Source organism: Chrysemys picta, chromosome 7 (genome assembly GCF_011386835.1).
Source record: "Chrysemys picta bellii isolate R12L10 chromosome 7, ASM1138683v2, whole genome shotgun sequence".
Classification (NCBI taxonomy): Eukaryota; Metazoa; Chordata; order Testudines; family Emydidae; genus Chrysemys; species Chrysemys picta.
This window is the reverse complement of record NC_088797.1, coordinates 83,783,939-83,800,158: the sequence shown is the minus strand read 5'-3', so window position 1 is coordinate 83,800,158 and position 16,220 is coordinate 83,783,939. Positions and strand designations below refer to the sequence as shown.

Here is a 16,220-nt window from a genome sequence, read left to right as displayed (position 1 = left end):
ATGGTCGAGTTCAGGACCCTGACACAAGGAAGAAAGGAGAGCAGCAAAATACAGACCCTGGACTTCAGAAAAGCAGACTTCGACTCCCTCAGGAAATTGATGGGTAGGATCCCCATGGAGAATAACATGAGGGGGAAAGGAGTCCAGGAGAGCTGGCTGTATTTTAAAGAATCCTTATTGAGGTTGCAGGAACAAACCATCCCGATGTGTAGAAAAAATAGTCAATATGACAGGCGACCAGCTTGGCTTAACAGTTAAATCCTTGATGATCTTAAACACAAAAAAGAAGCTTACAAGAAGTGGAAGATTGGACAAATGACCAGGGAGGAGTATAAAAATATTGCTCAGGCATGCAGGAGTGAAATCAGGAAGGCCAAATCACACTTGGAGTTGCAGCTAGCAAGGGATGTTAAGAGTAATGAGAAGGGTTTCTTCAGGCATATTAGCAACAAGAAGGTCAAGGAAAGTGTGGGCCCTTTACTGAATGAGAGAGGCAACCTAGTGACAGAGGAGGTGGAAAAATCTAATATACTCAATGCTTTTTTAGTCCCTGTCTTCAAGAACAAGGTCAGCTCCCAGACTGCTGCACTGGGCAGCACAGTATGGGGAGGAGATGACCAGCCCTCTGTGGAGAAAGAAGTGGTTCAGGACTATTTAGAAAAGCTGGACGAGCACAAGTCCCTGGGGTCAGATGCGTTGCATCCGAGGGTGCTAAAGGAGTTGGCGGATGTGATTGCAGAGCCATTAGCAATTATTTTTGAAAACTCATGGTGACCGTCCAGGAGGTCCAGGGTGACTGGGAAAAGGCTAATGTAGTGCCCATCTTTAAAAAACGGAAGAAGGAGGAACCGGGGAACTACAGGTCAGTCAGCCTCACCTCAGTCCCTGGAAAAATCATGGAGCAGGTCCTCAAGGAATCAATTCTGAAGCACTTAGAGGAGAGGAAAGTGATCAGGAACAGTCAGCATGGATTCACCAAGGGCAAGTCATACCTGACTAACCTAATTGCCTTCTATGAAGAGATAACTGGGTCTGTGGATGAGGGGAAAGCAGTGGATGTGTTATTCCTTGACTTTAGCAAAGCTTTTGATACAGTCTCCTACAGTATTCTTGCCAGCAAGTTAAAGAAGTATGGGCTGGATGAATGGACTATAAGGTGAATAGAAAGCTGGCTAGAGCGTCGGGCTCAACGGGTAGTGATCAATGGCTCCATGTCTAGTTGGCAGCCGGTTTCAAGCGGAGTGCCCCAAGGGTCGGTCCTGGGGCTGGTTTTGTTCAATATCTTCATTAATGATCTGGAGGATGGCGTGGAATGCACCCTCAGCAAGTTTGCAGATGACACTAAACTGGGAGGAGCGGTAGATACGCTGGAGGGTAGGGATAGGATACAGAGGGACCTAGACAAATTAGCAGATTGGGCCAAAAGAAATCTGATGAGGTTCAACAAGGACAAGTGCGCAGTCCTGCACTTAGGACAGAAGAATCCCATGCACCGCTACAGGCTGGGGACCAACTGGCTAAGCAGCAGTTCTGCAGAAAAGGACCTAGGGGTTACAGTGGACGAGAAGCTGGATATGAGTCAACAGTGTGCCCTTGTTGCCAAGAAGGCTAATGGCATTTTGGGCTGTATAAGAAGGGGCATTGCCAGCAGATTGAGGGACGTGATCATTCCCCTCTATTCAACATTGGTGAGGCCTCATCTGGAGTACAGTGTCCAGTTTTGGGTCCCACACTACAAGAAGGATGTGGAAAAATTGGGAAGAGTCCAGTGGAGGGCAACAAAAATGATTAGGGGGCTGGAGCACATGACTTATGCGGCGAGGCTGAGGGAACTGGGATTGTTGAGTATGCAGAAGAGAAGAATGAGGGGGGATTTGATTGCTGCTTTCAACTACCTGAAAGGGGGTCCCAAAGAGGATGGATTTAGACTGTTCTCAGTGGTACCAGATGACAGGACAAGGAGCAATGGTCTCAAGTTGCAGTGGGGGAGGTTTAGGTTGGATATTAGGAAAAACTTTTTCACTAGGAGGGTGGTGAAGCACTGGAATGGGTTACCTAGAGAGGTGGTGGAATCTCCTTTCTTAGAGGTTTTTAAGGTCAGGCTTGACAAAGCCCTGGCTGGGATGATTTAGTTGGGGATTGGTCCTGCTTTGAGCAGGAGGTTGGACTAGATGACCTCCTGAGGTCCCTTCCAACCCTGATATTCTATGATTCTATGATAATAGGTGTCTATTGGTAGAATCTCTCAGGAAGCAAGTGGGAGAGCTACAGGAGGAGGTGGCTAGGGTGAGGAGCATCCATGCACATGAGGAATTCATTGAAAATATGTATATGGAGATCTCCAAGTTTGAGGAAGCACGTCAGCAGTAGCACCACCGGGGAGGAGGAAACCGCTCCTTTACAGGGAGGAAGCTGTTGCTGGTTACTTCTGGCAGCAGGCAGAGCTCAGTCCCTGCTTCCAATCCACTATACAAAAAGATGATAAAACCAGTATGCTACCCTGGCATTGAGGGATTTCCCCCTCAAAGATAGTGAAGGAGAAGCCATGTGTCCCCCGATTGGGAGGATCACGGCCACCACTTCCAAGAGGAAATGAAGGGGGATGATAGGTGGTGACTTCCTTCTAAGGGAGATGAAGGTAGCCATCTGCCATCCTGAGTTGGCATCCTGGGAGGTGTGCGGCCTGCCGGGGCTGTATCCAAGACATTATGGAAGGATTGCTGAGTATTATCCAGCCCTCTACTACCCTATGTTGCTCATCCATGTAGGCACTAGTGATCCTGCAGGGTGTGTCCCTGAGCAGGTCAGAAGTGACTACAGGGCTCTGGGAGTGAAGTAGCTGGGGGTGAAGGTGGTGCTCTCATCAATCCTTCCAGTCAAAGGTAGGGGGCCAGGCAGAGAGACATCCCAGAGATGAATGCACAGTTGTATGGATGAAATCGCCGGGAGGGCCTTGTCTTCCTCAACCATGGGATGCTGTTCCAAGAAGGACTGCTGAGCAGAGATGGGGTTCACCTATGGAAGAAGGGGAAGGAAGTATCTTTGGACACAGACTGGCTAACGTATTGAGGCAGGCTTTAAACTAGGTTTGATAGGGGCAGGAGACAAAAGCCCACAGATAAGTCCAAAACATGGAGACCTGGGTGAAGGGTTGGCATCTGAGAGGCGCTAGTAGCAGTTCTCACCTTACAAAATCCTCTCACTCTAGCAGCACTAAAGCCCCCCACCCAATAAGTGCACACATGTTCACCTTTTCTGATTAACAACCCACAAAATGGATTAAAATAATTCTGTGACTCTCACAGTTCTTTGCTGCTGCGATTTCTTTTGATATTTTGTAGGTTGTGGTCCATAGAAGATTAACACAATTTCTGGCCTATACCTCTCTAATTGATAGTATTCTGGGAAGATCTGTTAGGACTACACCTCTTTCTGCCTGTTCATGGACTCAATATGCCCCTCCCTCCCTTTGCCTTTTTAAGGGAGAGGACAAAAAGCCCACTCCTGATTTTTACTAGCTTGGGGGGCACTTGGTGGGTTTCTTTGTCCTTGAATTCTATATGAGGTTCATGGAAATATTGTAAGAACAGTCATTCTCATGGTGGTTTGTAACATCTGGCTCTGGCCTTGGTCCCGGATGGAAATTAGAAGTGGAAAAAAATTATGAACATTTCAGAATGTCAACAAAGATCCAGCTCTAAAAATGAATGACAATTTTCTTTGTAGGAGGAGATTCTTATTTTATTCAAACTGATATGCATGTCTCTGTTTAGATTGAAAACTGCAAGACTGGATCCTTGCCTTCTCAGTCATCTGTAAAGCCGTACAGTGGAATACTATGATATGAGGGTATTTTGTTAATTTAATCTTAGATGCATAGATCTGCCCATTTTGCATATTCTCAGTCCATTCCTACATGTGTGTAAATGCAGGAGCAGATCTGTTTTAAGGCGTGTGGTCTGGTTGGTGACAAAATGAGCCCTGTAATTAAAATCTAAAATATTTCTAGATATAGTGCTATAAACTTCATTGCTTTTACAGCAGAGAAATAGTACACTTCAGTTGTGACTGGGATAACAGTATTTAAGAATCTGAAAGCAAATTAGAAAAATAACAGCTGCTTTTATTAAGAGCTAATTTAAAATGAGCTTAATGGGAGCTACATGATCAAACTGTGGGAGCTTTTGGCTTATGTAAGAACTCCATATGCCCTGTACTCCTTTAGTAAATTAAAACACTCAACCAATTAAGCACAGGAGAAAAACATTACATTACAAGACCAAACTCTTACTACTTGATCACGTCCTGAGAGTTTGCTTTTATTTAGGAGCTTTGGCGAGGTGATTAAACCTTTCATGGTTCTCTCAATATCCCACATCAGTAAGGGCAACAGAAAGCAAATGGAATATCCTGTGATCTCTGGGGTTTCAGAAAGGAAATGGTGTGGAACAGTTGTTAAGAAAGAGAGCTGGTGCTTATGCTGAGGAACTACAGTAAAGAAAATTAGATCTTAGCAGGAAGGATGTGTTCATGGTGTAATTGCCCCAAAGGTTCTAAACTGAGGGACTAGTGCTGCATAAATAGCTTTGGTCTCTCCTCCACCTTCTTCTGCTCCCTCTTCTAGCAAGATATTTCTAACTTCCTACATCAAGTCTGGTCTGCAGATGATTACTGGAAGATGAGCTTAATATTGGCCTTACCTTAGTTACCTGTTCTGCTTAGTCCATCCTCCCTGCTCAGAAACATTTCCTCCACTGGCATCATGCCATTGTCTCTATGTCTGAGCCCTGCTGCTTTGTGTCTTGGGTGAAATGTGGCAGCAGAGGGAGGATGGAACATGTGGGAGAGCAGGATGGGAAGGAGGGTAGAGTTAGCTTGAAATTATTGCAGTCAGGTATCTTGCCAGGAACCACACAAGTTCCCATTATTATCCCAACAAAAACTCTCTGAAATGGGCCAATCTGCAAGGTATTAATCACCTAGGGCCATGTTCTCTGACCGTATAAATGGGGAAACTCTACTGACATGTGGGGAATGGCATTTCTTTAGAAAATCAGTGAATCTGCCCCCTATGGATTCACCAGTGTCCTAAGGGTAAACAATTTATATCTAGATTAGGTTTATCCAAGAGACAGTGTTGCTCCCAAACTGAAGTGTTTTGATTATGATTTATGATACTATTAAGAGAAAATTCTGTAAAACATAAATTTAAAAAATAATTTTAAAAAATTCTATTGTGAAAAACAATAATTTAATCTGTTAGCATGATAAATGACTATATTGAATTAAAGTAGACAGAGCAGTGATCAGTACAATCCAGTCAGTGATGTAAAGGAGATACTGCTAATCAGGTGACCTTCAATGTCTTTTGATTAACACTGCTATATAGATTTTCATTATCAGGCAGGGAAAGGTGTAGAATAAGCAAGATCAGTGGTAGCATGCAAAGCTGAGGGACTGGTGCTCTGATTAAGGATGCTTATTAGAGATCCCAAAACAGAGCAATGCTAAACATTTAACATTGTTGATAAATTTGGTAAGATTGAAGATGTTGCTAATTTTGCACAAAGGCCAGAAAAAGGATGTGCTTTACCCAGTATTTCCTCCAAGGAACCATAGTTTGTCTTTTTGAATTTACCATCTCTCTGGGCCACATTATGATCTCTGTTAAATGACGTAAATCTGGAGTATCTCCCTTGACTTTAGTTACTGTGGGTTTATTCTAGTGTAAAAAAGACCAGAATATAGCTAATCTGCAGTATCTTTTATGGGTTGGACAGGCTTTTTAGGAGTTGTATTTTACTGGTATGATCATTAGCTATAGAGTGTCATTCCTTGGTCAAAAATCAAGTCTGTGACTGGGAAGTAAGGTTATTGAATTATCTAGGGGATTTAAGAGACTAAGAAGGTCTTACTGTCAGACTCATCTTTCACTTAATTAAAATGTTAAAAAGATTTTTAAACTGAAAACCAGATTATCGGCCATGCTGTGGCTGCATTGTGTTACTCTCCAGTGGTGCAAATTAGCTGTAAAGCCAGAAGATCTTTCCCCCTTAGGTTTCAGCAGCCGTGTTAGTCTGTATCTGCAAAAAGAACAGGAGTACTTGTGGCACGTAGAGACTAACAAATTTATTTGAGCATAAGCTTTCGTGGGCTACATCCCACTTCTTCGGAAGAATGGAATGGAACATATATTGAGGAGATATATATACACACACACATACAGAGAGCATGAACAGGTGGGAGTTGTCTGTACTGGGCTATCTTGATTATCACTTCAAAAGTTTTTTTCTCTCTTACTTAATTGGCCTCTCAGAGTTGGTAAGACAACTCCCACCTGTTCATGCTCTCTGTATGTGTGTGTATATATATCTCCTCAATATATGTTCCATTCCATGCATCCAAAGAAGTGGGCTGTAGCCCACGAAAGCTTATGCTCAAATAAATTTGTTAGTCTCTAAGGTGCCACAAGTACTCCTGTTCTTTTTCCCCCTTAGGACTCTTTCAGCATAGGGGAATCCTCAGCTGATGTAGAGGCATCATGGTGGAAGCTATCCAGTTCAGGGGGTGTTTTCTGGAGAAAAGGGGTGTTGCTAGGATGTCCCTACTCTTCATTGTGGCCAGCCAGATGTAAATCAGAGCAGCATGCTTTAACTTGCACCAGGGACTGGATCATCATCCTGCTACCCCTAAGAGTGGGTGAGTATCATGATGATTTAAAATGCAGTCTGGCATGACTAGAGGATGTGTCCCAAAATTTCCTTTAATTTATTTCTACCTTAATATCTTATTACCCTGAAAAATAAACTGCAGTATACAGAAATCTCATCAGTTCTCATAGTTTTTATTCACAAAGAATGAGATAGTTAAGATTCACTAGTCTCAGGAAACCCACAACAGCAATATTAGAAGTCAGGAGTATTTGCAGAGCTCTGTAGGAAGGTTTATACCTGCTTGGCCTTACTCAGTAATATCAATATTTTAGTTTCATAAAGATTACATTTTACATTCACATTTCCTATGCAGCATATCTGTGCTTCTTGTAGCAAACCATTTTGGTGCTATCTGAAGCTTTCAAATCCGCATTTTAAAGTACAATTACTTTAAATGAGTTTGGTAAATTTTTTGTGTGTTAAATGGTGGACTGTTTGCAATGATGTATTAAGCTAAGCCTATATTATTCTAAAACTTAAGTTATACAATCTTGCTGCAGCTCTTAACAAAACAAAAAATACATTCAGAAGGCCTTTTGCATTCATTTTCCTTAAGTAGGCAACCACCCATTTCTATTGATCAATGTATTACATTTTTTTAACACTTAGGGCCAGATTCACAAAGGTATTTGGGTGTCTAAAGATGCAAATAGATGCCTAGTGCAAGTCAGAAAAGACCCTAAATGAGTTAGGGGAATGGGCAGTTCTGAAAATCCCACTAAAATCCTATCTACATCTTTAGGTGCCTAAATGCCTTTGTAAATCTGGTCCCTATCCCAGTTGAAACTGAAAGTTTTAGGCTGATTTATATTCTTATCCATTGCAGGGGGAAAGAGCACAGTTAATGTAGGGAAATACCTCTCTATAGGTTGTCATGTTCTGTGCTTTAATTACAATCAATTCATGTAGGTCTCTGTCAGAAGAAAAGCCATACAAATCATGAACATGAATATCCAGAGGAACATAGTATATACATGTCAAGATAGCACATGCTGTCAGACAGTATGAAAAAGTTCAGATAGTTCACTGTAGTCCACTCATGATTGGAATCATTAGATTTTAGATGAAAAGGGTCTGTATTGAGACGTTTATGAAAGCAAGGTAGAAATTCTTGTCAAAATACTACTATAAAAATGTGGCACACATACAGTGGCACTTTCCTGCTTCAGCAAAATACAGATGTAGCTGGAAGCAAGACAGCTATGGTTTGTAAAAAAAACAGAATGAGCATGGGAGCAGAAATATGTGTAACAGGGTGTCTTGCCCTGTGGGCTAGAGAGCCTGGGCCTAAGCCTGCCCTGATTACAGGATGGGCTCCACCTAAGGAATCAGGTGATTCCTGTAGGAAGACTCTGCAGCTGTGTCTTCAGAGACTGCAAGGAGCAAGAAGGCTTCTGCAGGACTCTAAGTTCGCAAGGGAAAAAAACCTCAAAGTAGGCAAGAAAGCTGCAGGCAAGAGAGTGAAGAAGAAAACCCATTCAGGCAGGGAGGCACCATTCAGGCACTACCCAAGGAAATGACTGGGAGACCCAGCCAGGAATTTGAGAAGGTAGGTAGGAAGTGGCCCAAGACAAACTGCAGCACAGTAAAGGAGCATATCTAGCTCTTCCGTACAGGGGGTGGGAATGGGTTCCTCTACTGGCCCCTAGGAAGGGTGAGTACAAGCCCCTTGTAAGGGTTGTTGAGCCTAGCAAGGGAGCAGCAGGCTGAGCTGAAGACTGGCTGAGGAAGTGCCACAGAGCGGGCAAAAGGTTTGGAAGACAATGACCCAGTCAGAGAAACTACCAAAAGATTAAGTAGGGGGTGTGTGCCCTGTAAGAGAGCTGTGAGGCCGGCCATGCCTATCCACCAGGGGTTGCCTAGTCATGAGTGAATTTAGTTACAATCTAGGAGAGAGAGACTATTTCTGACTGCCACAATCGGGGCCTAGGTACTGCAGTGGATTATTGAGTTCTGCTGCTGGATTTTGTAACATGGAGGAACATACTGGCATTGAAGTTACTCAGAGCCATAGTCATCACTACTACATTAGGTCTGTCAGAAAGGAGAAACTGGCTCTGTTTGTATAGCAGAATAAGAATCTTCTGAGTGAAAGAAGGTATCAGATAGTAGTTTTAACACTCTTCTCAAAGTAATCTGAGACTATGCCTAGAACAAAAGAGCAGAGAGAAAGTGTGCCCAGGAATTTGAGAGACCTGTGGAGCTCAATAAGGAGTTGTGAAAGATACATTGGTTTCACTTCACAAAAGATTTCCACAAAAGTTTGTCATTACAGTCCAGGCTGAAATGCCTGCATTTTTGTAGCAATAAAATCTGCCCGTCTGATGGTTTGAGAATTAAGTGAGCCTCCTCTGTTTGGAATCCCTTGATGATGTGTGTGTACCTCAATGGTTAGCTCATAGATTTTTGATCTCTCTTTCCCCCAATAAAAAAACTGGCAAAGGTCAAAGAAAATGCTGATAATTTTAGGTTTGCTCATAATTTTAATGTAGAAGCAAGTAACATTAATAAAGTTTTTCTCAACCACAAAGCCTTTCAGTAGCATTCTCAGTCATCTACAGCCATTGGTTTCGTTTAATTTATTTTTCACTTTCATATATTACTTCTCTGATGTCATCTCTAAAAATACTAAGTTAAAATTAATGTAAACTTGAAGAAGTGTATCAAAGACAGAGCTTCCCACTTTAACTCCTACATCCATGTGCGTAACAGAAATGCTTTCAGAAATTATTCTTCCTGATCTTGAGCCTATTGTCATTGTTAGAAATTTGCTTTAGAAGGCTGCTGAAAGAATGAAATCTAAATAAGCCTTTCATCTTTCTTCTGTTTTTATGGTGCATTGTCTCAAGTATGTACCATACTATACAAGGTTAAGAAAATTGAAGTCAAGAATAAAACAGCCTAAAATGTAACAGGATGCTTTTCTCTATGGAAACATGGTGCAGTGGTGTCAACGATCAGGCTGTTCGATTCCAACTGTATGATGAGTTATGCACCATAGTTTCTATCACTCTAGAACTGGCACAATACTAGGGTCAAAATCAGTTAAAAGAGGCCAGTTGTAGGCTGGGAAGGCTTCCATTAGCAAGTTGGTCAGCTTGACACAGCCTTTATATCAGAATGTTTGTCACAAACAACTAGCCAAACGCTAACGTTCTTACTTGTGAAAAATATTTATTTCAATGAGAGTTTGCATAAGTAAGGACTGAGTAGGTACAGGGGAAAGATTTCAAAATTTTGCCCAGCGCCATATTGAATGATCAGCATGATGGCAGTTTGACTTGCTTAGCTTTTGTGCACACACTTGCATTGTACTTTTTTGAAGCAGATTCTCAAGCTCCGATAAAACTATATGCAAAGTTAAACAGAGATCTTGTGGTATTTGCAACTCTTAAGTCATTCTGCAACTTAAAATACTGCAGTCAGAAATTGGTTTGCAATCAGTTTTGTGGTGTTGGGTAATATCCATATTTGGTGGCAGTGGCAATTTTTAATGTCAACTCTAATCATTCAAAAATTATAATTCAGGCCTCCCAAATCACAAACATATTTTAAAAACATATTTTGGGGGCTTTATTTGCCTTTTGGTTTTTGAGCCGTTAGTACGCAGCAAGGCCATGTTTTCAAGCTTTTCTCTGCAACTATGAGGGGTAGGAAGTTTTTCTTTTTTAATTCAGAAAAAGCAAAGAGAGGAAAAAAAAGACTGCTGACTGGCCTGTAACTGACATGACTCTAAACACATATTGTAAAACTCATGATAAAGACATGAGAGCTGACAATAGTGAACTCCAGTTTTAATAAGGTTTCAAGGGACACCTGAAACTTTCATAAAACGGATGTTTTGGATAACTGATATTTGGGTTCTATATGAATTTTGAAAATGTGGGACAGAAATGAATTCCAGATAACTAAGTTCTGGCTAATTAGACTTTGGAACACTAAAGTTTACTGAAATGAACTCTGGTCTTTCTAACCTGACACCTATTTTTCCCACTCTGCTTTACTTGATCATATTGCAGATTTAAAAGTCAATTAATACTTACTGAAGTGAAATGTTGTTAATGTCCTGTATTCAGAAACAGGAACAAGGAGTTCAGAGAGAGATGTATTCTAGTGATGTAGATACAGGCCTAGGCACCAAGAGGTCCAACGTTCTAAACCAACGTATGAATCAATGTGTGATCTTGTGCAATTTTTGGGTACTTAAACCGAGGGACTGATTTTCAGAGGTTCTGAGCACCAGCATCTCCAATCCATGTCTCTGGGATCTAAGGGTGGACAACAATTCTGATATTCAGGACCTACATCTCAAATTGGGTTTCCAAAAATAGTGCCTATTTTTGAGAATGTTGGCCTAACCTCTCTGCTTTAGTTTTTCTATATTATAATATGGGATGTGCCATATACTGTCCTTGCTACAGCAGAACCTCAGAGTTACAAACACCCAAGGAATGGAGGTTGTTTGTAATTCTGAACAAAACGTTATGGTGCTTCTTTCAAAAGTTTACAACTGAACATTAACTTAATACAGCTTTGAAACTTTACTATGCAAAAGAAAGATGCTGCTTTCCCTTTCTTTCTTAGTAGTTTGCATTTAACACAGTATTGTACTGTAATTGCTTTTTTTGGTCTTTGCTGCTGCCTAATTGTGTACTTCCCGTTACAAATGAGGTGTGTGGTTAGTTTGTAACTCTGGTGTTCGTAATGCTGAGGTTCTACTGTAGTCCTTGCAAAACAAGACTAGAGAACATTTGATTTTCACAAAAATTCACATATACTCTTACTAGATGCTATAACTGGGATTCTGGACCAGTAAGTTATAGATTAGCCAGTGGAACTCTACATCCCTCAACTAAGGCTTCTGCTGAAAAAATTCTGGCGGGTTATACTGCAGAGCTAAAGTTGATTCAAAGCAGACTGCTTTTTGACTAAGTAGACTTTCTAAACCAACAGTTTGGCCACCTGACTGCTATTGCTTTATATTGCTTAGGATACCCTCCAGATTTAGCTCAAAGGGAATTTGGAGCATGTCTGATAACAGTCTCATGCCATTGGATAACAGCATACAACTGTTTCCTGCTGAGATCAAGATTTTAGATCTTTTGCAGGTCAGCCTACAATGAGTTAAATTTCAGTTTGGCTCCCACTTAAAAAACATCCAGCAGTGCTTTAGAATTTCAAAGCCTAATCATCAACCATTGTGAAGCATCTCAACTCAACTGAGGTCCATGGAACTATGTTGGTTTACACCAGCTAAGGATCTGACCATGAATCCTTTAAAAGCACTAGGGATAGTGCCACTCCTTTTGTACCTGCTTCTAGTTTGTGTATGTTTGTTGGTGAAATTCCTTGCCCGATGAGTTGGTGAGCAGCAAACACAGGTTGAATTTCTTGGATCATTTTACCCAGTTAGACATAGTGGCAATGGCATGGGACAAAAAGTAACAGACGGATGCATCCAGTTTAGCTGTGTCAAAGACATGGCTGCATCATGTGTCAACTAGAGAAAATTTAATGCTAATGTTCCCATCTCACAAATATTCCTGTAACTCATTTCTGCTAAATATATGCTAGTGTCAATACTAAGCCATTGAGCAAGAACTATAATATCTTTTAGAGTGTCAGTGACTCATGTACAATAGTTGAGAGAGAATCTATCTGCAATTTCCAGTTACTATCAATCTCCTAACTAAGTTAATTTCTTCTCTCCCCGGATTTTCTGATGATGATGATCCTTACCCTTTTATATAGTGCTTCCTGTCTCCAATCCAGTATAAAAATATGAATTAATGTTCGTTACCCTTCAAAGTTAAGTTTTACTATCCCCAATTTACAAATGGGGAAAATGAAGTAAAGAGATTACGTAACTTGCCCAATGCTATAAAAGGAATCAGCGAGAGCTCCCTGTCCTGTATTCAGACAGCACCTCAATTACCCTTTTGGGTGCATCTGTATTTATAACCATTGTCAATGTGGTATTGGGTTCCATGTTGTGTAACTAAAGGTGATATATGGGGGGATTTATGCTCAGGATACAACTCCAACTAACTGTGTTTACCTACTGTCAGGCGCTACTTAGAACTTCACTAGCTAATTCATTTATTTGTGAAAAATGTGCCCAAATGATGGCCCCTCTAAATGTGCTAGATCCAAACCAAACTCTCAAATCAGTCACTTATTTCATTGGTAATTGTCCAAAAAAAAAAAAAAAAGGTCACTCTGCATACACTTATGTTACTATGCCAAAACTGTGTAACCAATAGTTTGCTTTGTAGGAACCTGGCCCAAGTCCCGCTGAATGTAGTGGGGAGTCTCCATTAACGTTAACGAGCTTTGGTTCAGGCCTTAAAAGTGCAACTGCTGTGGGTGCAATTTTATTCCTTGAAGTTTCTCTCTTCCTCTTCCCTTCCTTCCACTTTCTTTTGGCATCTCGCTAATAAGAAACAAACAAAAAAGGCTTTTGCTATATTGATCTAAATCAAGGCCCAAATAATGCAATTACTTCTAGCCATAACTACAGAGTGACTTTTATAAAAGATAAAAGGCAAAAAATAATGTTTGCTATACAAATTTTCCAGTTTTTGCAGCCAGTATGGGCCATCAGTCTGACACACAAGTTACAATGGCCAACAAACAAGAGATCACTTTATTAACTCCTAACATTTCAACAGGGTTCTGGGGTGCTTAAATAGAAGACGCAAACTGAAGTCAAAGGACATCATTCTAACTAATGCAAGGCACTACAGAGGCCACATTTGGAAAAATATATGTAGTGTTCTTGTTACCATATAATATGATATAAAAATGCAGAAAATATTGAAGTGCATATTCAGGATTATTAGGAATTCAAAGATGATAGACAAATTACAGTAGTTAAATGTTCTTTGGAAAAGTGAAGATTTAGAGCCTTATTTTGCCATTGCAGATGAATCACATATGTAAGACACTTGAAATTAGTCCGTATTCTGCACAAAATAAATGCATATACACTTGAAGGATGTGACTTGCTATGCGTCCCATCAAAGTATTAGAGTGTGAGTAAAGTGGTTAACTAGGGAAATGAGCAGGTTGAATTTATTGTAATTGGATGAATTTCACATTTGTGAAAGTGAGAAGCAGTGCATTATCAGCAGGCAGGCATGATACAGAAACACACAGTATAAGCTTGCTGACAGAGTTCTTAATACATCTCAATCCTGAGCTTGAAAACTCTGCTAGACTTTGTTTTCTTCTAAGAGACTTCTGATCATGCTGAATGAATTAAGTAGTAGTTTGTGATGTGAATAACATTTAAAACAAATCTAAATTCTGCAGACTAACACTTCGGTATAATGCCTTTGTCAGGGCATTAACTCTGCTGTTCCAAGTGTTCTGTAGCTGACTGGTGAGATGGAAGGGGGACTGAGAGATTAAAGTTATCTGGGACATATGAGGATACATGGAAAGGGGACCAAAAAAATCAAATATATTAGCCAGTTATGAAAATGGAGAAAAAGGAAAGTGAGATACAATATTAGGGGGAGGGGAATGTCAAATAGATTAGACTTTCTGATTTAGAAGAACTAAAAGAAGGGCAAGTTTAAAATTTCCATAATCCTCTTCTTTTAGTGTAACCTTAGGGCATTGAAAGTGAAGTTAGATAATCAGGGTTTGAGTCTCAGCTTTGGTGCAATCTGTGCTCAAGTCATTGAACCCCTCTATGCCTCAGTTTTCCCATTTGCAGACTGGATATGTGTGATGTTGCACTCCATATGATTTTATGAAAATATGCTAATGAGTGTGAATATAATGTAACTGGAATATGCTTCATGCAAAAGGTCTCTTGTAAGGTATCATTACAAAGCTTATAATCTACTGAGTGTGGTCATCCTATTTGTATAAATGTATCATTCTTGTATCTGAAACTAGAAATATGAAATATAACTCTGAGGTCCTATTGTAATTATGTAAAGTGTGGGCCCTTAATAGTGTTTCGAATCTTGATGGCTCCCATTAACCAGGACAATTGACTGTAGATGGATCTGTTTACTTGCAAGCCTTGCTGTGAGTCAGGCCTGGAAGAATGAAGGCTGGGGTCTCACAGGACATGTGACCATGTCATCTGGTACTGGAATCCATCTTAAACTCTGTGCTTTTCCATTTAGAAGGTGGGGTGGGGACCCAGAGAAACAAAAGATTCCCGTCTTGTGCTAAAGCTATAAAAGGGGGCGGAACAGAACAAAGGGGGCGGCAGTCATGAGTAATCCCCTAGCTACCACCTGAGCTAACAAGAACTGTACCAGGGGAAAGGATTGGGCCCAGACTAGGAAGGTGTCTGGTCTGTGAAAGAAGCTTATTGGAACATCTCTGAGGGTGAGATTTACCTGCATTTAGTTTCCTACTGTATTAGGCTTAGACTTGCGTGTTTTATTTTATTTTGCTTGGTAACTTACTTTGTTCTGTCTGTTATTACTTGGAACCACTTAAATCCTACTTTTTATATTTAATAAAATCACTTTTGCTTATTAATTGACCCAGAGTAAGTAATTAATTCCTGGGGGAGCAAACAGCTGTGCATATCTCTCTATCAGTGTTATAGAGGGCAGACAACTTATGAGTTTACCCTGTATAAGTTTTTTACAGAGTAAAACAGATTTATTTGGGGTTTGGATCCAGTTGGGAACTGGGTATCTGGATGCTAGAGACAGGAGCACTTTTAAAGCCGTTTTCAGTTAAGTCTGCAGTTTTTGGGGGATGGGGTTCAGACCCTGGGTCTGTGTTGTAGAAGACTGGCATATCTGGCTCAACAAGGCAGGGTTCTGAAGTTCCAAGCTGGCAGGGAAAACTGGCTCAGAGAGAGTCTCAGCACATCAGGTGGCAGTCCCAAGGGGGGTCTCTGTGACCAAACCCATCACAATATGATACTTTCATAACTCTCAGGGATGCTGTGAGACTAATACTAATTCATCAATATCTGTAAAGCATTTTATGGAAGACGTTATTGATGTGCAAGATATGATTATGTTGGTTCTCAGTTAAGTGCAGTTGAGGGCAAGTGTATTAAAATTCTGATTCCTGCATCGCTACCCTAGAGTGCTAATCCTTCACCTAATGCCTCCCTCTACCTTTCCACTATAGAAATGACGTGCAACCTGTCTCCTCTTCCCAGTCCCCACTTGCCACTAAGACCAGTTTTCTTCTTCTCTCAATTTTGGCACATCACTGATTCTTTCCCACTTTATGGACATGTACTCCCAGATGAGCCATCTTTCCTCTGCCAGTTCCAAGCCAAAACAAACATCAGTGTGAGTTAAACAAACAAGAAAAGCTGGAACAGTTGGTTTGATCTCTAAAGTAAGAAAAGTAACAAAGTACATTTACTTTTCATTTTACAACCACAAAGCTGAATTCATGGTTTTGCACTTAACTAGATATATTTGTTGATTAAAAACTATGTTACTTCAGCTTCATGAAAATAACTGCCATTTATCATCAACAGCACAGTTCGTAGTCAATGATTTGCAATCC

General features: G+C 40.7%; 2 protein-coding genes across 18 annotated transcripts in view; one reads left to right on the top strand and one right to left on the bottom strand.

Moving 5' to 3' along the window:
• CTNNA3 (catenin alpha 3) overlaps positions 1-16,220 on the top strand; it is a 939,042-nt gene that overhangs the window by 348,088 nt on the left and 574,734 nt on the right. The window contains exon 1 of one of the 17 annotated variants that reach the window (XM_065553436.1): positions 8,215-8,262. The exons of the other annotated variants lie outside the window; for them this stretch is intronic. Within the exon in view, the coding sequence (XP_065409508.1) occupies positions 8,230-8,262 (33 nt within the window). The 5' untranslated portion in view covers positions 8,215-8,229. Of the gene's footprint in view, positions 1-8,214; positions 8,263-16,220 lie in introns of those variants that run through there. 17 annotated transcript variants of the gene reach the window in all.
• The window catches only part of LRRTM3 (leucine rich repeat transmembrane neuronal 3), a 141,802-nt gene that overhangs the window by 76,397 nt on the left and 49,185 nt on the right, over positions 1-16,220 (bottom strand). The window lies entirely within an intron of this gene.